The 26,758-nt window shown below is 32.3% G+C and overlaps 1 protein-coding gene across 19 annotated transcripts in view; it reads left to right on the top strand.

Moving 5' to 3' along the window:
* LOC127281548 (ankyrin-2-like) overlaps positions 1 to 26,758 on the top strand; it is a 173,392-nt gene that overhangs the window by 132,945 nt on the left and 13,689 nt on the right. For 15 of the 19 annotated variants that reach the window (XR_007843054.1, XR_007843051.1, XR_007843055.1 and 12 more), the window contains 4 exons: positions 938 to 1,179; positions 3,286 to 3,340; positions 6,035 to 6,262; positions 8,208 to 24,854. Coding sequence is in view for 14 of the 19 variants with exons in the window: in XM_051305275.1 (XP_051161232.1) it covers positions 938 to 1,179; positions 3,286 to 3,340; positions 6,035 to 6,262; positions 8,208 to 24,854 (17,172 nt within the window). In the remaining 5 variants the exon portion in view is untranslated. Of the gene's footprint in view, positions 1 to 297; positions 743 to 937; positions 1,180 to 3,285; positions 3,341 to 6,034; positions 6,263 to 8,207; positions 24,855 to 26,758 lie in introns of those variants that run through there. The other 4 variants (XM_051305283.1, XM_051305287.1, XM_051305284.1 and 1 more) reach the window with 4 other exon arrangements.

Raw genomic sequence — 26,758 nt, 5'->3', positions numbered from 1 at the left:
GCGTAAAAGAGATGGGAAGTATTTTTTTGGTTGGATGGCTTTTAAATATATATGTATATAGTAAGTCTGCATCGCGTAAAGGAGAATTAAGACCGTTTGTGGAATTTAAAAATATCTATAAGAATCCACGACGAGATAGCAAGGTGAAATAAACAAGAATGTACGCCAGTTGAGTCATTAATGTGGAATCTGTGCAAAGGAACGTAGTTGATGATGTCATCATTCATTATTATGCCTGACATAAACTCAGGGTCCCAGTTCCCCTCTTCTCTCTTCGTTTTTTTTCTTTTTTTTTTTTATTCGCTACAAGCTAATTGTATTGCTATCCGTAGTGCGTAACTTTATTACTATAATCAGTCCAACTAACAATATAGCTTCAGTATTTATCCGACCAGCCGACAAGATTCATCTTGTCTCTCTCTCTCTCTGTCTAAATATTGCCTTTATAAATTTTTGCCAAATGTTTTCTAATTAAGTGAAAATTTCGTCAAATTCTTATCATTTGGAATTATATTCAGTGTGAACAAAACAACATTAACTGGTGGGTCGTGAACCTTATATTTCATTCACGATTACGAGAGTTCCGTTTAATTATTATTATTATACCATATCAAAAAAAAATAATAACAAACGATGCACATAACATTGTATCAGGAATATGAAAATGACGTTCCCAATTCATATACCAGTGAATTAATGATATTATTCAGAAAGTCATCAAAGAGAGTTTCAAAAGAAAAAGGTTTGAATGATTATTCATGAAAAATTTTGTTTTTATTAAATTGCAAAAAGAAAAGCCTCTGAAAAATTTGGATTTTTTTTTTTGATAAATATTGTGTGTGTGTGTGGTGAATTTGAAAATGGTTTTTGGTGTATAATTAAAATTGTGTTTTAAAAAAGAGGAAAAAAAAATTATTTTCTTTTTTTTTTTGTCCAGGTAATACATTAGAGAAAGCATTGCAAAAAATTGGTCGTGATGATATTGTGAAAAAGTGCATATTTAACGTTGAACTTGTGACCGACGATGTTGAAAAAGCCGTTGCCAAAGTGAGAATTGACCAACCTGGGTTCGATTCGCTTAAAGAAGAATTGGGACCTTCAAGGGATACTTCACTTAGACGCAATGTTACTTTGGACCCGAAACTCGATCCGGATTATGAAGAACCCGATCGAATGAAAGTAAGTCAAATAGTTTCTTTCTTTTTTTCAACTCACGGTTTTAGTCCCAAAATTTGAATTAAAAATTACCAAAAATTAGTAGAAATGTTTAGTAATTTAAATTAATGAACAAATTCTCATTAGAGAGTATAGTCGCAATTTAGAATTGAATTCTTTTTTTAATTACACCTGGAGGATTTTTTTTTTATTTTTTTTTATATAATTTTTTTGGTTAAAATTGATTTTCAAAATAATTTTTGTATTTCAATCAGCAGTAAATTTTCGATTTCAAACTTTGATCTTCAACCAAAATTTTTTTATTACATTTCGTGGGAAAAAAAATTACAAAATGACATTTTTTTACCTTTAACAAAAGTTGTAACTTTTTTTTTTTTGATTGGATACTAGTTTCTAGTAAAAAAAAAATATTTTCCTTGCATAGAAAATTTTTGCTCCAAAAGAAATTAACAATTTTATATTTTTAAAAATGAACAATTTTTTTCATTAATTAAACTTTTTAAATAATTCATTATCTAATGATTAATTTTTCATTATTATCGTGGTAATTAAAAGGAACAAAATATCGTTTTGGAAAAATTAAAAATTTTTTTATTTTCATTTTTTGTTCCGAAAAACATTTTTTTTATCTAAAAAAAAAACAGTGTATGGATTTACTTCTCTTAAGAAGAAATAAAATATTGATTTTCTCGATTATCGATAGATAATTAAATCTTCTACAATCGATGTTTATTATACGATAATAAAAGATACAAAAACAATATTTTATTAAGAACGGAGAAAATTACTCAAACAAAAATATCAAAAATAAACAGGTTTAAATGTTTTTTTGGATGTATACATAAACAAAATTAATTTTGTTTTGAACATTAAGAATAAATTACTGTTAACAATTAATTTTGAATTTAATTATAAGAATTTAATTACGATTTACATTTAGAGAAAATAATGATAAATATAAAATGAATTAAAATAATGTGCGATTTTTTTTTATTTCTTTAAAAAAAGGAAAAAAAATTGTGTAGACTTATTGTATTGATATAATTTAATTTAGATAAAAGTAACGACTTCTCGTTAATAAGAAATGATTAAAAATAAATTTCAATTATCTGTTGATACAAAGTAAATTAATAAATAACTATGACCTATTAGAATGACTCGAATAAAAATAGATAATTGTGTAAGAAAGTTAAAAGAGTCGTTTAGGTATATAACTTTTAGTACTATTTTTTAAAAATAAAAATACATGGGTATTTTGAATTATTTAAATTTATACTTCAATTTAAATAATACAATTATTAATAATTTTATTTTTATTTATTAATTTTATAATTAAAAAAAATTAATAAATGAAATAAGTAAATAAATTCGTTAAATAACTTCGATAAAATTGAAAGTTAATTAAAACAATTATATTTAATTATCTTTTGTATTATTTACCATTTATTACTATTCGTGTAAATTTACCGATTTCTTTTCACTAGGATATTTTTGTCTTAGAAAATATTTAGAAACTGAATTTTAATTTGTTTACAAGGACCACGTAAATGTTTTAACACTCCTATGTTTACATTTTTTCCCCCCCGTTAATTAACCTGTTTTACTTCCTCGTTGCAATAATTATTCTTCTAAAATTGTATATTATTAACTATTTTTCTTCAAATAGTAAAAACAATAAAAAAAAAATTCTGATTACAATTGCATTCATAATAAAAGAAAAAAAAACAATTAGCATTTATCCATTGTACATAAAAGTCCATTAAACTAGTTTTAAAATATACTTTTGCTCAATCGTCACCAATACGCTTTAGTTTAAATCCATAAGATAAGAAAAAAAAAAAAAAAAAAAAAAAAAAATAAGAGAAGTATAGCATAAAAATGCAGAAAAGACATGATGCTCACTTTAGTCAAGGTCTTGTCACTTTGGAATCTCAGGAATTCCTTAGCCTTGTTATATTGCTCCAGAATAATGGAGTGTTTAATCTTAAAATTAGCTTCAACGAAGTTCTTATTACGCGGTCCCCTCCTTAAAGAATCATTAAAACTTACATCATTGACTAAGAGAAGCTTCATTTTCGTTTAGTTAACTCATAGCTTCTTTGCTTACAGGACTCGGAGTCTTTGGAAGATCTTGTTATTATTGCATCAACACCTGAGAAACCAAGTGAGTATTTTTATTATCAATTTCTAAATATAGTTTTTTTTTCACCCTTCTTTTACAATTTTTTTTTCCTACAATATAAATAAAAATTTCTCAAAATTCTAATTTTCTACACAAAAAATTTTTCTTTCTCCTTTTTTAAACAATTTTTGTCAATTTTTTAAATTTTTTTCATCTGTTTAATTTTAACAATTTTTAATCTGTGTTTATTATTAAAAAAAAAATTAATATATTTTTTTTTTAATGTAAAAAAACCTCCACGTGAAATCGTTTTTTTAGAAGTCATAATTTCTTATATATTAAAAGAAAATATATTGACAATATATGAGAATTTATGATTCACGGCATGTGTCACTATGCAGAAGCTGCAGTGATGCTGAAAAACAATTTTTTTTTCTATCTCTCTCTCTGTGATGAGCACGAATTACACTGACTCACATATATATATATATTATTATATACAACAGTCACACTTTTACTCGCTTCATTCACTCGACGTTCTTTTGTAATGAAAGGATTTAACTGTCAGTGTGTGCATTTCAACTTTCATTTAATTGTGTGAATTCTTCTTCATTATATTCAAGATCGGAAACTGTGAACAAGGTATTTTGCAATATTCTAAGCGGCTCATTTTATGCATTTGAAATTAATTTTATATTGTTTAGAATGTGATATTTTTTAAAAAATAAAATAATAATTTATGAAACTTTTTTTTTTCACATGATAGTTGAAGTACTTATAATTCATTAGGAAAATTTAATGTAATTTTAAATTTATATTTTATCATATATTTAAAAATATAAATTTACATTTACTTAAATATTAAACAAATTTTTGTACAGATTAATTTTTGATGAGCAAAATTTTAGTTTAGCAAAATTTTAATTTAGTAGAATTTATATTTTATTCAATTTTCACTTAGTTAATATTTTAATTAATAGAGTTTTTGTTTTATTCATATTTAAAATTTATAAATGTTAAATTACATGATGGAATTTCTATTTAACAGAATTTTTGTTTAGTCGAATTTTTATTTTACCGAATTTCTATTGAAGAGAATTTTTATTTAGCAGAATTTAAATTTTACTAAATTCCTATATAACTAAATTTTTAATTAAAATAGAATTTTTATTTCTTCGGAATTATAAATTTATATTTTACTTTCTACTGATTGTGAGCCAAATTTTTAATTAACAGAATTTTCATTTGAATGAATTTTTTAACGGAATTTTTAGTTTATCTAACAAATTCTATTTTATAGAATTTCTAATTAGTCAAACTTTTAATTAAAAATAGCATTTTCATTTCAAATGTAAACGAAAAAATTTTTATTTCTTTAATATTTATTTATTTAAAGGGTTTTCTTAATAATAAGTTTTGAAATAAATAAATATCATTTGACATAATCTTACATACGACAAATTTAAAGGAACTTTCAATTTGTAGGTAAAGTGAATCAAAATAAACTTTTACAAAGAATTTATAATTTTAGAATTCTTTAAACTTTCCCTCTTAAATTAATTTTCTAATTTACCTACAGTTCCTAGATTGGAAACTAAATTCACTATAACCATATTTATATTAAATGAAAATTCAGATAAATAAAATTTTGGAAAAATAAATATTTGCGGAATTAAAAATGCTGCTAAATTTTATTATGCAATTAAATAGAAATTCTGATAATAAAAAATTTGAATTTCCCGCTTAAATTAATTGACAACTATCTACAGTTATAGATTTAAAAACTGATTAACTCTAATCATATTTATGTTAAATAAAAGTTTAGATAAATAAGTCTGTGTCGAATTAGAAATTCTGCCTTCTTATTATTCGGCTAAACATAAATTTTGATAATAAAAAATTTAGTTAAATTAAACAATTTAAATTTCCCGCCAAAAATAATCATCTTCTTTACCTACAGTTCCTAGATTGGAAACTCAATTTGCTGCACTAACATTTATAATGAAAATTTTGTTGAAATAAAGTTTCAAACAAACAAATTAGAAATATTCTTCTTTTTATTATTCAGCTAAATAGAAATTCTTGTAATTAAAAATTCAATTAAGTAGAAATTTCCTGTTTAAATAATTTTAAACGCAAAATCTCTTGTTTTCAGTAAACAGTTATTAATTTTGAAAATAATTAAAAAGTTACAAAAAAAACTTTAGTCAGGCCGTGTGGAAAAAATCCATCTAAAATGTGTCTTTCAACTTAAAAATTTTCTTGTAACAGAATTAATATTTTTGCAGAAAGATATGGGATGATAGAGAAGGGTTTAAAAAATTCCGCCATTCTCCCTGAAATAAAAAATTTTATGTAAAATTATTTTTAAAGAATTATTGAAAGTCATGTTTATCATAATGAGTGACAGCCAATATGATTTATATGTCTATATAAACATTTTTGCTAAAAATTTCGCATTTTGAGGAGAATAGCGGAATTCTTTAGTCCCTCCTCTATCATCCCATATACATAAGTTTCGTCCCTAAGTATATTAATTTTGTTAAATATTTGAAAGTTGCAAACCACTTTTTCCCGTTTTAGGTCACGTGGTTTTCTTCCACATGGTCTTAAAAATTATTTTAAAAAATGAATTCTAAAAAAAAAAAGTGAAACTGAATTCACATTGACAAAATTGAATCAACAATTTTTAATTTATTCGCAACATTTTTTGACACATTTTTTCGCACTTAACAGCCAAGCCGCACGTCACAATCACGAACGGCACTGTATTCAACGGTACCTCGACCCCCAAGAAAGACAAATACGCCAGTGATGAGAAAGAATTTGAAGACATGATGGCTGATTTTGTTCAGCACAAATATCAAGAGTCAGATCCCATGATAAATATAAGTCAGGATGATACTGACGACGAATTCTTAAAACGACAGAAAATAATTGCCGATGCCAGCAAATTAGTTTCTGGTAAGTAATGCATGATCACATGGGAATTTGGTGGGTTGAGGGGCCGTGCTTTGCCTAGCAAAAAAAAAAAAAAAATATTAAAAAATATATATATTCATTTATATATATATATATATATATATATATATTATAAAATTAATTAAGCAAAAAAATAATAAAAACTGTTTAAAGAAGCACATTCTTTTAATTACGTTCTTTCTTTAGTACTCTCTTTAAGCATGGTCATCTCAATTACGTGTGGGTATAATATCAAATCCTAAGACATATCTTTATATAAAGAAATATTTCCTAGGATTTTCAATTTTCCCTGCACTAGAGCTTAAATATGAAATCATTTTCATTTTCAGTTCAATTAGTTTTGATTAATAAATTACATTTTTAATTCGATTGTAACTTTAGATTAAAATTAGAATCTTATGAGTAGCTATTAATAGAAAAAAAAGAATCCTAATTAAATTACTCATATTTCCAATGAAATTAATTCTGAAAATTTTCTTTTTTGAATCATTGCCAATGATTAATAAAATTAATTTTATTGAATGAATAATAATGATTCATATTTTAATGTTTCAAAAAAAAAAAAAAATAATAAAAAATAATTGCAGGCTTCTCTGTAAATCTTTTTTTATTTTCAAGAAAAGATAGACAGATTTTCTTAAGCTTTTTTTAACTGTAACCACTTGAATCGTTGTTTTTATTTTTCACTAGCAGGTTCTGGAAGCAGATGCAGTTTCCTTCGTGTTTCGAAGCTTGCTTATAATATTTGACTTAACAAGTTTTTTTCTTGGCTTACAAATGAAATTTTTAATTACAATTTTTTTTTAGTTCTTTTTTTCAATAATATGAGCCTTTAAATGCGCAATTTTCTGATTTATTGACCTACTAATATGCTCTTGAACTATTTCACTTCATTAATTTGTTTCAGCAAAAAGGTTGCGCTGCAATTATTTGGCGTTGCATGTACAGCCTGTGTGGGCACACGGAGCAGCTGTCAAATTTTTTAAAGCGATTTTCTCGCTAATGTTTTGATTTTTTCTTGATTTATACTTGTATTCAAGAATTTATTAATATTACTAAAAATAGAAAAAAAAATCAAAGGCTGGAATTTCGTTTTTTTTTTTTTTGAGAAAATTTTTAATTTAAAAAATAAAATTTGTCTCAGTACAGAAAAAAAGTGCTGCTTTGTTTTTTCGCGATCTAACTATTCACTAATAGATTTTTTTTTATTTTTCTATGACAATTGTTATTTTTTACTGTATACAAAGTAACATTACAATATGTGCAATCAAAAAGCAATCAAATATTCATGAAATTAATTCGAATACTGATAATATTGATAATAGAGATTTTTCTCTTTTATATTACAATTTTTTTTATGAATTGGCATCAATTAAAGGTGCTCTTTCATTTTCTAAATGTTTTAGAGTGAATGTTAATGTGTAGTAGGGTGGTCCTTAAATGTCTATTTTTAATTTTCTCTTCCTCTATAGAAGAAGTTTCAATCTTCCTCAAATAATTCACATAAATCATAATCAAAACATTTTTCCTATTCTTATATTAATATTCGTCAAATGTGTGTAAAAAGCACATGTTAACACTCTTTTTTTTGTGTTTGTAATATTTCCTTATCAATGAAATGAAATAAACTTCTAGGAGGAAGAGAATTTTTTAATTTAAAAAGTAATTAAGGGTCACCCTAATGTGTAGTTATCATAAAAAAATCAGCATTTTTTTTAACCGCATTCGTAGTTGATAGATGGCTGCTCCACAGCACATACACCACGCACAAGCCACGTGGAAGTTTAACCACTGCTCAATATATTATGAGCGATATAAAAAAAAGCTAGCCAGCTTACACTAATGATGAAATAAAAAAAAAATGAACTGTGAATATAAGATATTAATAACATGTTTAGAATCCTAAAATGTAATACTTAATTAACAGGTGTAAAACAAGATGCTGAGAAAGAGAAGGGGAAGTTAGCGATGGAAGGGTGGTCGGTGGTTTATGATGACGATAAACAACGTAGTAAAGAGGTAGGAGGCGCTGTAGGGAAACAGTTAGAAAAAATGAGCGACACAATTACAAAAACATCAACAATTTCAGTAACAACAATAGAGACTCGGGTTTTGCAAAAACCAGACACAACTGGGGACAAGCAAACCGTTATTGTAACTGAAAGCAGTGTAGATAGATCTAGGGAAACAAGTGGACCAATTAAGAGTAGGGATAGAGATTCTTTATCGAAAAGTGATAATTTAGGTGAATCAGTGTCAGGTACTAAGGGTAAAACGAAAACGGTAAGTGATACGAAAAAGGATAAAGAAAAATTAATATCACCGAAAATAGACTCTTCCAAAGGAAGCAAAAAACCAAAAGGAAAAGAAACAGAAAAACAGTTAGGTGAAAAAGTGCAACAAACCGCAGAAGAAGCAAAGGAAAAATCAGAAATGGAGAATAAAAAACTTAAGGATAAATCTGGGAAAATGTTCTCAGGTATATTTAAAGGATCAAAAGGGAAAAAGTCCAAGGACTCAAAGGATTCTTCATTTGATAGTGGTGATGAAGAAACGAGAATAATGACTTCTAAATTTTTGGACGATACAAGAAAAGCTGCAGATGATACAGATGGCTTAACTAATGGTGTTCATTCATATGAAACTAAGCCTACACAGGACGTAAAAACAGCGACTGCAGTATTTTTAGATGATTCCAGAAAAGCTGCAGCCAGATTTGGGGATATTGTTGATGAAACAGTAGAGCCGAAGAAAGTTACTGTTGTTGATGCAGATGAAGGTAAAGAAAAACCTGGTGGATTCTTTGGAATTTTTAAAAGTCCAAAATCAAAGGAAAAAAGACGCAGTAAATCTAGAGAAAAAGAATCGTCAGCTGAAAGTGGCGATGATGAAGTGAGAATCACCACCGCTAAATTCCTCGAGGATGTTCGAAAGAATGCAGGATCACCTGACTTACCTTTCATTGACAAACTTGATTCAAAAGTCGACTTTCACGAGGAACTTGGTCGATTCTCAGCATATACCAATTATGATTCCGATGCTCCTACAGATAAACTTAAAGGATCATCGTATAATATTTCGGAATTACCAACGCAAGTGAAGGATGATAAGGTGAAGAAGCAAAAATCACTTGTGAGTTCTGATCCTGCCACTACTGAAGATGAAAGTCAAGATGACAGTCAAGAAAAGTCCGGTGGATTCTTTGGCATTTTTAGGAGTCCGAAATTAAAGAACAGAAAACGAAGCAAATCTAGAGAACCATCTTCAAAAGAAGCTTCAGTAGATATAACTGATGCTGATTTAAGAATTCAGACAGCTCAATTTTTAGATGATACAAAGAAACAATCAGATAAACTTCATGAACATATTCCAGACACAATTCAAGAACACGTGACAGTTAATATTGTCGACAACACAACTTCTAGTCAAGATAAACCAACAGAGATACCTAAAGAAGAATCAAAAGAGAAAGGTAGCACGATATTTGGTATGTTTAGAAGTCCAAGAGGTCTTAAGAGAAGAAGCAGATCGAAGGATAAAAGTACATCGAGAGACACATCATTTGACAGTGGCGATGAGGAGGTACGAATTGCAACTGCTAAATTTTTAGAAGACAGTAGAAAAATAGCTGGAGAAATAGATGCGTGTCCTTATAAGACGTACGCCTTTTATGAAGAAATGAAACAAACAAATAAAGATGCGAAAGTTAGTGAAAAACATGTAACAGATAAGACATCTCATGACGTTACTGATTCAGCAATAAAAATTTCGAAACAGACATCAGATGAAATACAAAAAGGAACCGAAACTGATGATGCAGCCAAAGAAAAAAATAAGAAGGCTAAAGACAAATCAGGAGGATTTTTATCAGGAATATTTAAAGGTGCTAAACATGCGGTAGATGATGTTACAGATGATGTCAAAGAATTCTTGGATGAAACTAAACACGAAGCCGAATTAGAAGAACAGCGAGCTCGGAAAGCTGCTGAAGATTTATCTAAGGATATTAAAGACTCAAAGGATAAGGCAGTTTCTGAGATTAAAGATGAATCAGCTGCAGTTAAAGATAAAGTAAGTGAAGGTGTCGATTCAGCAGTTGAGAAAGTTAAAACTGCAGAAGAAAAAGTGTCAAAGGATGCGGAGACACTAAAAGACACAAGCAAAAAAGTAGCAAAAGACGTTGCAGATACAGCTGCTAAGGAATCTAAAAAGGCTAAAGATAAAGCTGGTGGATTCTTATCTGGCATATTCAAAGGTGCAAAGCACACTGCAGATGAAACTGCAGACGATACTAAAGAAGCCATCGATCAAACAAAGAAAGAGGCTGAGAAAGGTAAAGATAGTTTGCAAAAAACAGCAGAACATATATCAACTGATGTAAAAGATGTCAAGGATAAAGTAATTTCTGACATAAAAGAATCTGCTGATGACGCAAAGGAAAACTTAGCAGATACTGCTCGGTCTATTAAAACAACAGGAAGTAAAATTGCAACAGATGTTAGTGATACAAAAGACAAAACTGTTCAAAAAGTGAAAAAAGATGCAAAAACTGTAAAGGATGTAGTATCACAAGAAGCTGAAGCAGTTGTGGATGCAGCTGTCGATGCGAAGGACAAGACCACAAAGGAAGCAAAGAAGGCTAAGGATAAAGCAGGTGGTTTCTTATCTGGAATCTTCAAAGGAGCCAAAAATGCAGCGGATGATGCATCAGATGACATGCAAGAAATTATAGACGATACTAAAGAGGAAGCAGCAGATGTAAAAGATCGCATACAAAAAGACGTAGACAAATTGGCTAAAGATGTAGATGATACAAAAGAAAAATTAAAGGATACAAAAGAAAAAGTTAAGACAAAAATATCAGAAGATGTAAAAGCAGCGTCAGATAAAGCTAAAGACGTTTCTGAACAGATGTCAAAGGAAGTGAAAGATATCGCTGATGCAGCAAAAGATGCTAGTGCAAAAGCTGTACAAAGTGTTGTTGATGTGAAAGATTCAGTTGGTAAAGAAATAAAGAAAGATGCAAAGGCAGTTAAGGATAAAGTAAAATCTGGAGCAGAAGATGTATCAGCAGAAGCAGTAAAAGACAAAATTGCAAAAGAAGCTAAAAAGACTAAAGAGAAAGCAGGAGGATTTTTGTCCGGAATATTTAAAGGTGCAAAACATGCAGTTGATGATGTTACAGATGATGTTAAAGAATTTTTGGACGAAACAAAACAAGAAGCCGAATTAGAAGAAGAACGGGCTCGAAAAGCTGCTGAAGAATTGTCTAAGGATGTAAAGGAAACTAAAGATAAAGCAGTTAAACAAATTAAAGATTCTACTGAAAAAGTTAAAGATGCTAAAGATAAAGTAGTGTCAGATATTGGTGATTCTTTAGACAAAGGAAAACAGAAAATTTCTAAAGATGCACAAGATGTGAGTAATACCGTTAAGCAGACCGCAGATGACGTTTCGAAAAAAATTGGAGAAAGTGCAGATGCGGTTGAGGATGCTGGTTCAAAAACTGTACAAGCAGTTGTTGATGTCGGCGATTCTACAGCTAAGGAAATAAGGAAGGATGTCGAGATTGCAGAGGAAAAAGTTAAGTCAGGCGCTGAGACAGTAAAAGAAACAGCTTCAGCGGCAAAAGACAAAGCTGCCAAAGAAGCTAAAAAAGCGAAAGATAAAACCGGGGGTTTCTTTTCGGGAATATTTAAAGGAGCTAAGCATGCAGTCGATGATGTTACTGATGACGTTAAGGAATTCTTGGATGAAACAAAGCATGAAACTGAAATAGAAGAAGAACGTGCTCGTACAGCTGCGGAAAAACTGGCTAAAGAAGCTGAAGACACTAAAGCTAAGGCAGTTAAAAATGTTAAAGAATCAGCAGATAAAATTAAAGATGCTAAAGATAAAGTAATATCAGATGTAGATAAATCTTTAGATGAGGTAAAACAAAAAATTTCTGATGAAGCACATGATGCAAAGAGTGCTGTGAAAATTGCAGCCAAAGATATTTCACAACAAGCAGGAGATGTTGTCGCTGGTGTAAAAGACGTTGGTAAAAAGGTATCTGAAGGTGTAGTAGACGCAAAAGCTGCTGCAACCAAAAAAATTAAGCAAAATTCGAACATTGTAGAAGAGAAAATGCAATCTGGAATAGAGGCCGTAGAGGAAACTGCAGATGTCACGAAAGCTACAATTGAAAAAGAATCCAAGAAAGCAAGGGACAAAGCAGGTGGCTTTTTATCTGGTATTTTTAAAGGCTCAAAACAGACAGCTGATGAATTTATAAAAGATGTAAAAGAAGTAGCATCAGAAACGAAAAAGGATGCCGAGATAGAGAAAGATATGGTATTAAAAGCTACGGAGCAACTTGGAAAAGATGCAAAATCTGAAGCCGAGAAAGTAGCATCGGCAGTAAAAGATTCAACAGAAAAGAAATTAGAAGATGCAAAAGATACAATGAAAGATGCTGGTGAGAAAGTTTCAAAAGGAGTTAACACCGCAAAAGATGCCGTAAAAGACGCAGGTACAAAAATTGAGAAAGGATTGAAAGAAACAAAAGATGCTGTTAAGGAAGAAATAAAGACAGACACTAAGATTGCGGTAGACAAAATTAAATCGGGAGGAGAAGCTATTGCACAAAAAGCAGAAGATGCTAAGGACAACACTGCTAAAGAAGCCAAAAAGGCAAAAGACAAGACTGGTGGTTTCTTTTCTGGAATATTTAAAGGAGCAAAGCATGCTGTAGAGGATGTTACCGATGACATGAAAGAATTTCTAGACGAAACAAAACATGAAGCAGAATTAGAAGAAGCACGTGCTCGTAAAGCTGCAGAAGAATTGGCTAAAGATACAAAAGAAGCCAAAGACAAAGCAGTAAAAAGCGTTAAAGACTCAGCTGAAAAGATTAAGGATGTTAAGGAAAAAGTAACATCAGATATTGACACTTCAGTGGAGAAGGCAAAGGAGAAAGTTACAGATAAAATTTACGACGCAAAAGATACAGTGAAAGATGCAAGTAAAAAAGTTTCAGAAGGTGTCCATACTGCAGCCGATTCTATTCAAGACGCAGGTTCAAAAATGGCGAAAGAATTGGAAGATACCAAAGATGCTGTTACTAAGGAAATAGAAAAAGATTCTAAAATTGCAGTAGACAAAATTAAATCAGAAGCAGAAGCAGTTTCGGAAACCGCAGAGGCTGCAAAGGATAAAACTGCTAAAGAAGCCAAAAAAGCAAAGGACAAAGCTGGTGGATTCTTCTCTGGAATATTCAAGGGAGCCAAGCATGCTGTGGATGATGTTGCGGATGACGTAAAAGAATTTGTAGATGACACAAAACACGAAGCAGAACTAGAAGAAGAGCGGGCTCGTAAAGCTGCTGAAGCATTGTCTAAAGATGCTAAAGACACCAAGGACAAGGTTTTAAAAAGCGTTAAAGAGTCAACTGATAAGATTAAAGATGTCAAGGAAAAAGTGTCAACAGACATTGACAAATCACTAGAGAAGACAAAAGATAAAGTTGAAGAAAAAGTAGAAGATGCAAAAGATGGTGTAGCAGATGTTGGAAGAAAAGTTGCAGAAGGAGTTGATAGTGCGACCGATAAGGTGAAAAATGCAGCCACCAAAGTTGCGGATGGCTTGGATGATACAAAAGATGCTGTTGCGAAGGAAATAAAGAAGGATGCCAAAGTGACAGCGGAAACAATAAAATCAGGCGCTGAAGTTGTTTCTGAAACTGCAGAAGCCGCAAAAGACAAAACTGCTAAAGAGGCCAAAAAAGTAAAAGACAAGGCAGGTGGATTCTTTTCTGGAATGTTTAAAGGTTCCAAGCAGACTGTTGATGATGTTACTAGTGACGTTAAAGAATTTTTAGATAAAACAAAGCAGGAAGTAGAATTGGAAGAAGAAAGTGCTCGTAAAGCTGCAGAAGAATTGGCTAAAGATGCGAAAGACGTCAAAGACAAGGCGGCCAAAAGCGTTAAAGACTCAGTTGAAAAGATTAAAGATGTTAAGGAAACAGTGACATCAGATATTGACACTTCTTTAGAGAAGGCTAAAGACAAAGTCAAAGAAGAAGTTCACGATTCGAAAGATGCAATTAAAGGTGCAGGTAAAAGGGTTTCAGAAGGTGTCCATACTGCAGCCGATTCTGTTCAAGACGCAGGTTCAAAAATGGCGAAAGAATTGGAAGATACCAAAGATGCTGTTACTAAGGAAATAGGAAAAGATTCTAAAATTGCGTCAGACAAAATTAAATTAGCAGCAGAAGCTGTTTCGGAAAACGCAGAGGCAGCAAAGGAAAAAACTGCTAAAGAAGCCAAAAAGGCAAAGGATAAAGCTGGTGGATTCTTTTCTGGAATTTTCAAAGGAGCCAAACACGCTGTAGATGATGTTGCAGATGACGTAAAAGACTTTGTAGACGAAACAAAACACGAAGCAGAATTGGAAGAAGAAAAGGCTCGTAAAGCTGCAGAAGAACTGGCTAAAGATGCAAAAGACGCTAAAGACAAAGCCATCAAAACCGTTAAAGACTCAGCTGAAAAGATTAAGGATGTTAAGGAAAAAGTGACATCAGATATTGACACTTCACTAGAGAAGGGAAAGCAAAAAGTCCATGACAAAATACAGGACTCAAAAGACGCAGTGAAAGATGCCAACAAAAAGGTTTCGGATGGTGTAGACACTGTAACTGCTGCTGTAAAAGATACTGAATTAAAAATTTCGAAAGGCTTAGAAGATACAAAGGTTGCCGTTGAAAAAGAAATTAATGAGGATGCAAAGATTGTAAAGGATAAAATTAAATCGGGTGCAGAAAGTGTTTCAGAAACTGCAGAGGCTGCAAAGGACAAAACTACTAAAGAGGCCAAAAAAGTAAAAGACAAGGCAGGTGGTTTCTTTTCTGGAATGTTTAAAGGTTCCAAGCAGACTGTTGATGATGTTACTAGTGACGTTAAAGAATTTTTAGATAAAACAAAGCAGGAAGCAGAATTGGAAGAAGAAAGTGCTCGTAAAGCTGCAGAAGAATTGGGTAAAGATGTGAAAGACAAAGCCGTCAAAAGCGTTAAAGACTCAGTTGAAAAGATTAAAGATGTTAAGGAAAAAGTTACTTCAGAGATTGACACTTCAGTAGAGAAAACAAAAGATAAAGTACACGATGCAAAGGATGAAATGGTAGATGCTGGTAAAAAAATATCAGAAGGAGTTACTTCAGCCGCAAGTACTGTGAAAGATGCAAGTAAAAAGGTTTCAGAAGGTGTCCATACTGTAACCGATTCTGTTCAAGAAGCGGTTTCAAAAATGGCGAAAGGATTGGAAGTTAGCAAAGAATCTATTACTAAGGAAATACAGAAAGATTCTAAAATTGCGGCAGACAAAATTAAATCAGGAACAGAAGCTGTTTCGGAAACCACAGAGGCTGCAAAGGATAAAACTGCCAAAGAAGCCAAAAAAGCAAAAGACAAAGCAGGTGGATTCTTTTCTGGCATATTTAAAGGAGCAAAACACGCTGTGGATGACGTTACGGATGACGTCAAAGAATTTTTAGACGACACAAAGCACGAAGCAGAATTGGAAGAGGAACGGGCTCGTAAAGGTGCGGAAGAACTGGCTAAAGATGCAAAAGACGCTAAAGACAAAGCCGTCAAAAGTGTTAAAGACTCAGCAGAAAAGATTAAAGAAGTTAAGGAAAAAGTGACATCAGATATTGACACTTCAGTAGAGAAGGCAAAAGAGAAAGTTAAAGATAAAGTTTACGACGCAAAAGATGCAATGAAAGATGCAGGTAAAAAGGTTTCAGAAGGTGTCCATACTGCAGCCGATTCTGTTCAAGACGCAGGTTCAAAAATGGCAAAAGGATTGGAAGACACCAAGGATGCTGTTACTAAAGAACTAGAAAAAGATTCGAAGATTGCGGCAGACAAAATTAAATCAGGAGCAGAAGCTGTTTCCGAAAGTGCAGAGGCTGCAAAGGACAAAACTGCTAAAGAAGCCAAAAAAGCAAAGGACAAAGCTGGTGGATTCTTTTCTGGCATATTTAAAGGAGCAAAACACGCTGTGGATGACGTTACGGATGACGTCAAAGAATTTTTAGACGACACAAAGCAAGAAGCAGAATTGGAAGAGGAACGGGCTCGTAAAGGTGCGGAAGAACTGGCTAAGGACGCCAAAGACAAAGCCGTCAAAAGTGTAAAAGATTCAGCTGAAAAGATTAAGGATGTTAAAGAAAAAGTGTCATCAGAAATTAACACTTCAGTAGAGAAGGCAAAAGACAAAGTCAAAGAAGAAGTTGACGATGCGAAAGATGCAATTATTGGTGCAGGTAAAAAGGTTTCAGAAGGTGTCCATACTGCAAGTGATTCGGTTAAAGATACTAGTACGAAAATTGCAAAAGGTTTGGAAGACACCAAAGACGCTGTTAGTAAGGAAATAGAAAAAGATTCTAAAATTGCGGCAGACAAAATTAAATCTGGAGCAGAAGCTGTTTCAGACACTGCTGAGGCTGCAAAGGATAAAACTACTAAAGAAGCTAAAAAGGCTAAGGAAAAGGCTGGTGGATTCCTTTCTGGAATGTTTAAAGGATCCAAACATGCCGCTGAAAATGCAGCTGATGATGTTGATGATTTAGTTGAGAAAGGAAAGAAGGGAGGTGAAAAAGAAGTAGAAAAAGGTGTCAAAGTAGTAGATAATGTAAAACAAGGTTTAAAGTCAGATTTTGAAAAAGCAGCTGCAAATGTACAGGATAGTATAGACAAAGCTAAAATTGAAGTTTCAGATGCAGGGAAGGCTGTATCAGACAAAGCTGCAGATGTTGCTAGTAATGTCTCGGAAAATATAAAAGCAGGAACTGATGCTGTAAAAGACGCAGGTATAAAAGTTGAGAAAGGTTTAAAGGAAAAAAAAGATGGTGTTGCGAAAGAAATAGAAGTAGATGCAAAAATTGCGGCAGACAAAATTAAAACAGGAGCAGAAGCTGTTTCAGAAACAGCAGAAGCTGCAAAACATAAAATTACTAAAGAGGCAAAGAAGGGAAAAGATAAAGCTGGTGGATTTTTCTCTGGAATATTTAAAGGAGCCAAGCATGCAGTAGATGATGTAACTGGAGATGTTAAGGAATTCTTGGATGAAACGAAGCATGAAGCGGAATTAGAAGAAGAACGTGCTCGAAAAGCTGCAGATGAATTAGCTAAAGATTTAAAAGAATCTAAAGACAATGCAGTAAAAGGCGTTAAAGACTCAGCAGAAAAGGTTAAAGAAACAAAAGATAAAATTGTGACTCAGATTGATAGTTCTTTAGATGAAGCTAAACAAAAACTTGTAGATGGAGCACAGGAATCTAAGGAAACACTAAAAGATGGAGGCAAATTAGTAAAAGAAGATGTTAATGCTACGGTAAATGCTGTGAAAGATGTAGGTTCCAAAGTTTCAGAAGGGGCAGTCGAAGCTAAAAAGGCAGCTCAGAAAGAAGTTAAGAAGGATGCAAAGGTTGTAAAAGACATCAAAGACAAAGCAGTTAAAAGTGTTAAAGACTCTGCTGAAAAGGCAAAGAAAGCTAAAGATGACATAGCGTCTGATTTTGATAGTTCATTAGATAAAACGAAGCAAACGGTTTCTGATAAAGCGCACGATGTATCGGATACAGTTAAACAGACTGGAAAAGATATGTCTACTAAAATTACTGAAAGTATTGATGCCGTAAAGCAATCTGGCGATGATGCGTCGAAGAAAATTGAAGTAGTTGTAGAATCTACAAAAGATGCGGGTTCGAAAATAGTTCAGGACGTCATCGATGTAAAACATTCTGCAACAGATGCCGTAAAAGACGCAGGTGTAAAAATTGAGAAAGACTTAAAGAAAACAAAAGATGCCGTTGAGAAAGAAATAGAAACAGATGCAAAAATGGTATCAGACAAAATTAAATCAGGAGCAGAAGCTGTTTCGGAAACCGCAGAGGCTGCAAAGGATAAAACTGCCAAAGAAGCCAAAAAAGCAAAGGACAAAGCTGGAGGATTCTTTTCTGGAATATTTAAAGGAGCCAAACACGCTGTAGAGGATGTTACCGACGACGTAAAAGAATTTGTAGACGAAACAAAACACGAAGCAGAATTGGAAGAAGAACTGGCTCGTAAAGCTGCAGAAGAACTGGCTAAAAATGCAAAAGACGCTAAAGACAAAGCCGTCAAAAGTGTTAAAGACTCAGTAGAAAAGGTTAAAGAAGTTAAGGAAAAAGTGACATCAGATATTGACACTTCAGTAGAGAAGGCAAAAGAGAAAGTTAAAGATAAAGTTCACGACGCAAAAGATGCAGTGAAAGATGCAGGTAAAAAGGTTTCAGAAGGTGTCCATTCTGCAGCCGATTCTGTTCTAGACGCAGGTTCAAAAATGGCAAAAGGATTGGAAGACACCAAGGATGCTGTTACTAAGGAACTAGAAAAAGATTCGAAGATTGCGGCAGACAAAATTAAATCAGGAGCAGAAGCTGTTTCCGAAAGTGCAGAGGCTGCAAAGGACAAATCTGCTAAAGAAGCCAAAAAAACTAAGGACAAAGCTGGAGGATTCTTTTCTGGAATATTTAAAGGAGCCAAACACGCTGTAGATGATGTTGCAGATGACGTAAAAGAATTTGTAGACGAAACAAAGCATGAAGCAGAATTGGAAGAAGAACGGGCTCGTAAAGCTGCAGAAGAACTGGCTAAAGATGCAAAAGACGCTAAAGACAAAGCCGTCAAAAGCGTCAAAGACTCTGCTGGAAAGATGAAAGATGCTAATGATAAAGTAGTATCTGATATTGATGCTTCGTTAGATAAAGCAAAGCAAAAACTATCAGAAGGAGCACAAGATACAAAAGATGTTGTGCAAGACGCTGGTTCTAAAATTGACAAAGCTGTAGTCGACACAAAAGATGCTTTTACCAAGGAAGTAAAGAAAGACTCCAAAATTGTTGAAGAGAAAATAAAATCAGGTGCAGAGTCTGTTTCAGAAACAGCAAGGGCTGCAAAAACCAAAACTACAAAGGAGGCTAAGAAAGCGAAGGATAAGGCGAGTGGTTTCTTGTCTGGAATGTTTAAAGGTTCTAAACATGCTGCAGATGAGGTTGTTGGAGATGTTAAAGATCTAATCGATGATACAAAAAGTGCTGCTAAAGAAGTAAAGGATAAGTCTTTGAAGTCTGGTGAAAAAGTTATTAAAGATGCCAAAGATGCTAGTGATAAAGTTATGTCAGATATTGAAACAGCATCAGAAAAAAGTAAATCTAAAGTAGAAGAGGAAACACGCAATATATCTGAAGCAGTTAAAGATGCTGGACAAAAAGTTGCTACTGAAGCTAAAGCAGGTGTTGAATTAGTAAAAGACGCAGGTTCAAAAGTGGCACAAGAAGTCGTAGATGCAAAAGATGCTGCTACTAAGGAAGTAAAGAAAGACGCTAAGATTATAGATGAGAAAATATCAGCAGAGGCAGAAGCTGTTTCAGATACTGTTGAAGCAGCAAAAGATAAAGCGGCCAAAGAAGCTAAAAAAGCAAAAGAAAAAACTGGTGGATTCTTTTCTGGAATATTTAAAGGAGCAAAGCATGCAGTAGACGATGTAACTGGAGACGTTAAGGAATTTTTGGATGAAACAAAACATGAAGCAGAATTAGAGGAAGAACGAGCTCGAAAAGCGGCTGAAGAACTATCAAAGGAAGTAAAGGATTCTACCGATAAAATTATTTCCAAAGTTAAAGAATCAACAGAAAAAGCAAAAGCAAAAATATCAGCTGATTCACAAGCTGTTTCTGAAAAGGTGAAAAAGGCAGGTGATCAGGTATCAAAGGAGACTGCAGCAGTAACTGAAGGATTGAAAAAAACTGGAAAAGGAATTGTAGATGGTCTTTCTCATGAAAAGGATATTGGTTTTACGCAAATAGAACAAGATATTAAAATAGTGGAAGAAAAGGCATTGGGTGCAGGTAAAGATTTGCCATCAGTCGATACTGGTAAGGGTCCTGAAGCTACGATCATAAAGGATGTTAAGACTACCACCAAAGAATTTTTAGATGATACAAGAAAAGCTACTGCTTCTGATGAAGTTTTAACGCATCCAGGTAAATTAGATGACAGTGCTCATTCTTCTGATGAAGCAAAAGAAAAGAGCGGAGGTTTCTTTGGTATGTTTAAAAGTCCTAAATCTCACAAAAAGAGAAGTAAGTCTAAAGATAAATATTCTTCACAAGAAACTTCATTTGATAGTGGAGATGAAGAAGCAAAAATAATTACAGCTAAATTTTTGGAGGATGTTCGTAAAACTGCAGATGATCCTAAAGATACATTTGTTAAGCAAGTAAAATATGACGTGAAAGTTATTGACGAAAACGTAACATCAGGTGTAACAGGAGCTGCACAAGTAGTGGATACTGTTGGAGATAAAGCTGAGAAGGAAACCAAGAAAGCCAAAGACAAAACTGGCAAATTTTTCTCAGGTATATTTAAGGGTGTAAAACATACAGGAGATAATCTTGTAGAGGATGTTAAAGAACTTGAGGAAGAAAGTAGAAAGAAAGTTGAACGAGAAGAAGAACAAGCACGTAAACTTGTGGATGAAATTGCCAAAGATATTATAGATGTAGGTGATAAAAGCGGTAAGGAAGTTGGAAAAGTTGTCGATGACGTGAAGGAAGCAAAAACTGCTCTTATGCAGGAAGTGAAATCAGATGCAGAAGCTGTAGATGAAAAAATATTAGCAATCACTGAAACTGCTTCTACAGTTTCAGATGATGCTAAGGATAAAGTTGAGAAGGAAGGTAAAAAAGTTAAAGATAAAACAAGTGGATTCTTCTCTGGTATTTTTAAAGGAGCAAAACATGCTGTAGACGATGTTACAGATGATGTTAAAGAGTTTTTAGATGAAACGAAACATGAAGCCGAAATTGAAGAAGAAAAATCACGTAAGGCAATGGCAGATTTGAATAAAGACATAAAGGACACTAAAGACAAGACTGTTTCTGATCTTAAGGATTCAGCTGATAAATTAAAACAGAAAATTTCAGAAGAGGCTCAAGATGCAACAGAGAAAGTTAAAGACGCAGGTGACAAAATTACTAAAGGAGCAACACAAACAGTCGAAGACGTCAAGGCAGCCTCTAAGAAAGCGTCAAAAGAAATCGATGAAGCAAAGGATTCTTCAATTAAGGCTATAAAGAAAGATATGAAATTTGTTGAAGAGAAGGTTGGTTCCAGTGTGGAATCTCTTTCACATAAAATTGATGATGCAAAAGACGCAACTGTGAAGGAAACGAAGAAAGCAAAGGATAAAGCAGGCGGTTTCCTTTCCGGTATTTTCAAAGGAAGTAAACATGCAGCAGAAGGTGCCGTTGAAGAAGTAAAGGAATTTGTTGAAGAAACGAAAAAAGAAGCCGAAAAGGAAAAAGAAAAAGTTGATAAAACAGCAGAAAAGTTGTCGAAGGATATAAAGGATACTAAAGATAATATAGTATCCGACATTAAAGATGCTAAAGAAAAAGTGGTATCAGATACTAAAGATTCAACACATAAGGCAATGGCTAAAATATCTGATGAAGTGGGTAAAGCATCCGAAGCTATGGAAAAGGCTGGAGAGAAAGTTCATGAAGGAGTAGTAGCTGCAGTTGATGAAGTCGAGAAAGACGGAAAAATGATTAAAGAGAAGGTGTCGTCTAGTGCAGCAGATGTAGCTGAAAAATCACGCGATGTAAAAGATAAAGCGGTTAAAGAATCTAAGAAAGCAAAAGACAAAGCTGGTGGGTTCTTGTCTGGGATATTCAAGGGAGCCAAACATACAGCTGATGAAGTAAAAGATGATGTCAAAGACTTCTTAGTTGAGACAAAACACGAAGCTCAACTGGAAGAAGAACGTGCTAAAAAGGCGGCAAGTGAGTTATCTAAGGATGCGAAGGATATCAAGGATCATATTGTTTCTGAAACAAAAGAATCAGTGGATAGTGCGAAAAAAGCAGTGGATGATAGTGCTCATGCAGTATCTGAAAAAGTAAAGGATCTAAATGAAAAAGTGTCAAAAAAGACTGCAGAAGTTACTGATGAAGTAAAAGAAACTGCTGATAGCCTTGGTCAAAAAGTAGCTGATGTAAAAGATTCGGTAGGCCAGAAAATTGAAAAAGATACTAAGACTGTTGAGGAAACTGCAGCTGGTGTTAAAGATAAAGTTGCAAAAGAATCAAAGAAGGCTAAAGATAAAGCAAGTGGTCTTTTTTCAGGAATATTTAAAGGGTCTAAACATTCATCTGAAGAAGATGAAAAGGACATTAAAGAATCCACCGACAAGGTAAAAAAAGAGACGAAGAAAGGAAAACATCGTGGCCAAAAGGTAATGGATGATACAGCCAAGGATATCAAAGGATCTAAAGAAAATGTGAAAGAAAGTACAGAAAAGGTAAAAGATAAGGCAACAACTGAAACTGATAAAGTAAAAGATAAATCAGGTGGTTTCTTTTCTGGTATAATAAAGGGAGTAAAACACGCAGTTGATGAAGTTACTGATGACGTCAAAGAGTTTCTAGACGATACAAAACATGAAGCTGAATTGGAAGAAGAAAAATCACGTAAAGCTGTTGAAACTGTAACCAAGGACATCAAAGACACTAAAGATAATGTAATTTCTGAGATAAAGACTTCAACTGATAAAGCAAAACAGGAAATATCACAAGATATTCACGACATTTCGGAAAAAGTTCAAGATAGTAGTGAAGCAGCATCAAGAAAAATTGAAGATACTCTAGTTTCTGGTATTAAAGATGTTTCAGAAACTGCAAAAAAGACCGGTGAACATGCAAAGCAAGAAGTAGATGGTATTACAAAAGATGTTAATAAAATGTTGGATGATGTTGAGAAAAAGGCAAATGAAAAAGAAGAAAGCGCTATAAAAGCCGCAGATGAATTAACAACAAATATTAAAAAGACTACAAAAAAAGTTGCAACTGATGTAAAAGTTGCATCAAAGAAAGATTCCGATCAGTCTACGTCTGAAAAATTAAAAAATGCAGGTGACAAAATGTCTAAAGGACCTGTCAAGGGAGCAACATCAACTGTTAAAGGAACATCTGCCAAAGGAACAACACCTGTAGCTGCTAAAAGAACTGTTACTAAAGATGATATTAAGAAAGATACAACTCCTAAAACTGTTAAAAAGGACCTGAAACCTATTCAAAGAAAAATATCCTCAGGTTCTGATTCATCAGGTAAAGTAGCATCTGTTGCTAAAGAGAAAACTGGTACAGAAACTAAAAAATCGAAAGACAAAGCTGGAGGATTTTTGTCAGGTATAGTGAAAGGAGCAAAGCATGTTGTTGATGACGTTACCAGTGACGTGAAAGACTTTATGGATGAAACAAAAGTACAGACAGAAATGGAAGAAGAAGAAGAGATACGACAAGCTGTTGATAAATCAAAAGACAGTAAAAAAGATTCTTCAGATGGAGAAGTTTCGAAGAAGACCACAACTGTTCAGAGGATAACGAAAGAAACAACGCCTCCAAGTACAAAAGTTAAAAAATCAGGTCAAGAAATTTCCAAATCAGTGACTTCCGTTAAAACAACAACTTTAACAAGTGTAACAAAAACCACTAAAACTATTAAAGAAAAATCTGCTAGTCCCACCTTACCTGAAAGAAGAAAATCAGGAAGTGTTCCAAAAGAAACTAAAGCCATCAAGCAAGACTCAAAAACAACACCAGAATCAACTAGACGTTCGTCTGCTGAAAAATCGTCCAAAGTACCAATTTTTGGGAAGACAAAGACAACGACAAGTCGTGTGACTAAAGAAAGTTCTCCAAAAGAAAATGTTAAATCTACAACAAAGACTACACAAAGAAGTAAAGAATCTGTTTCTAAGCCAGAGACTATATCTTTGGATCCCAAGGAAGCAAGCAAATTACTTTTAAATGAAGAAAAATCTACAGCAGAAGATATTAGTCAAGAACCTAAAGAATCTCGTATTCCTCAATTGGGTTCAGGAAGAAGTTCTTTGGAACGAGATTCGTCATCAGATTCTGAAAATAAGAGTAAATCGAAAAAACCTAAGAAAAGCGGTATCATATCCAATATCGTGAAAACCACCAAAAGTGCAACCCACAAAATTGCAAAAGAAGTGGATCATGCAAAAGAAGGCCTAAAAGGTGTCACCGAGAAATTCTGGGAAGACACAAAACGTGAAAGTCAAGAGGCATCCATTTCTGGTAGTTACGATGTCTCATCACCAGAGAGCAATACTGACACAATAAAAGATGAAATTGCAACGACCGAGTCAAATATTAATGTAGAAACGTCAGGCGCGTTAGCTAGGTTAGTTGACACTGAAACAGATCGTCCAAAAATGATTTATGAATTCAAAGAAGTATCAAGCATTCCAGAAGTAACAATAGAATCTAGAGAAGTTAGGGAAATTAGATTTACTACAGTAGGTGACTCAGGTACAATTGTAGGGACTGATATTTTGAGTGAGTTAGGAAACATCGAGCCTCGCGCAAGTCAAACCGTCACCACAGTCGTTACAAAGTCTGTGCGGACGGCAACGACCCCGCCACCCAGCCCCGCCGAGTTCAGTGACAATAGCGTTAAAGGTACCTTGCAATAATTGTGTTATTCGTATATATATATACATATAAATTACATACCAGCTGTGTGTAACATGATTAATTGATTAAGTTAATGCTTTAATGTAACCTCAGTTTACACAATTCATGTTAAGTCGGCAAATTTAATCATGCACCACTGTTTCATTCCTAACTGAACCTAATAACCCAGACCTTAAAAACTTATAAGGGATCATACTGACGTTCATATACGCAAACAAATTTATTACAGAAATAGATTTTTAGCTGACAACCTGCTGCCCACTTCGATTTTTTCCATTTCCACTGAAGAAATTTTTACTGATAATTGAATTTACAGACTTGTGAGTAATTTACAAGAGGAACATACGCCAATGTTTTGATACTTCTTGGTATATAAGATTTTTCATCATTTCTTACAAAAGACTGAATACAGTCTTCAATAATGATATGAGAAAATTTATTTCTAGAGATATGAGAACATTGTCATGGTTCCTTTAAATGAAAATAAAGGCGGTCAACAAGAGCTTTGGATTTTAAAATCAAATTCTAAATGACTTTTTTAAATTACTTTTATTCAATTAATCTGAATATTGAAATTAATATTTTGAAAAATTCTTCAAAGAGTTGTTAAAACTTTAAAATAGTCTTTAAAAACTTTTTTCTAAACATGAAAACTCTTGTGACCCTCTTCTATTTTTAATTTTGCAAACAATTTTACTATTTTAGATGACAGAATACAAATTCTTTTTAATTTCAAATATAATAATTTTGAATAAGTTTTAATTTTTTTTTTTAATTTAAAAAATCGGTATGTACCCTTTCCAATCATTACGATCTCTATTTCATATCATGAGAAAAATTCATTAAAAAAAAAACATTCATACTAGAAAGTGTAGAATACCTTATTTTATTTGAAAAAATTTCTCTTTTATGCATTATTTTTTATGAAATCCAAAATAAAAGTAAATAAAATTTATTTAATTATGATTTTATGCCATCACTTTGTAGTCTGAATGTTAGGAGCAAACCTTCCAAAAACCTTAATTTCCGTACTGATTAAAGTTTCAAACCTTCTTGAAAGTTTTCTTCATAAATCGCTTCATTATAATAAATTACTTTATTACTTACATTAATTAATATTAATAATTTAATAATATTATTATTAATTATCACTAATATTAGTGTTTCTAACAGTATTTTTAATTATAATTATTATTATTACGAAACTAAATTTGCACTAGTTAATAAAAAAAAAATAATAACCGTACTGACTGATTAAGAAAATTAATTTTAGTATTTGTATCTTTTTCAACAAGCTTTTAGAAATCATGATCTCTACAAAAAAGTGATTTATCGCGGAAACTATTTATAGAAGGTTCAAAACTACTTTCAGTAAAATCCAAATTTTTTTTTTTTTAAGTAAATTATATATTTGATTGCTGTATATGAGTTTATAAAGAGTAGATCAATTTCGAATTTCTTTTCTATTTATTCCAATATATTTTCCCATTGGTCAAAAATGAAATTTTATTAATTTAAAAAAAAATATTACTTTTTGAAATAATTGTAAATAATAATAAATCTTGTCTTGTTTTTCGATAAAAAAAATTAAGTTATTCATTTCTTTTTCCCAATGGGATTATATAGAAAAATAAATTTGAAAGAGCCAAACGAAATTTGAAATACTCTATTAATTATAATTATTTTGCCTATTTGCGTTATATTATTTAACTTGTTTTTTTTTATTTGAGTTTGATGCATGTTTTCAGGTTTTTTGCGCTGTTTTTTATTTACAAAAAAAAAAAAAAAATAAATAAAGAAAGCCACTACCTCTTGTGGCTTTTAACTTGAGAAAACCGCATAACGTTTTTTAATTTTTTGTGTATACTTTTTTCTCCTCTATATATAGC

This window comes from Leptopilina boulardi, unplaced genomic scaffold (assembly GCF_019393585.1).
Source record: "Leptopilina boulardi isolate dan_hultmark-lab unplaced genomic scaffold, ZJU_Lbou_2.1 LbouV2_273, whole genome shotgun sequence".
NCBI lineage: Eukaryota > Metazoa > Arthropoda > Insecta > Hymenoptera > Figitidae > Leptopilina > Leptopilina boulardi.
Note: the sequence above shows the minus strand (reverse complement) of the source record. Positions and strands in the feature narration are given on the sequence as shown.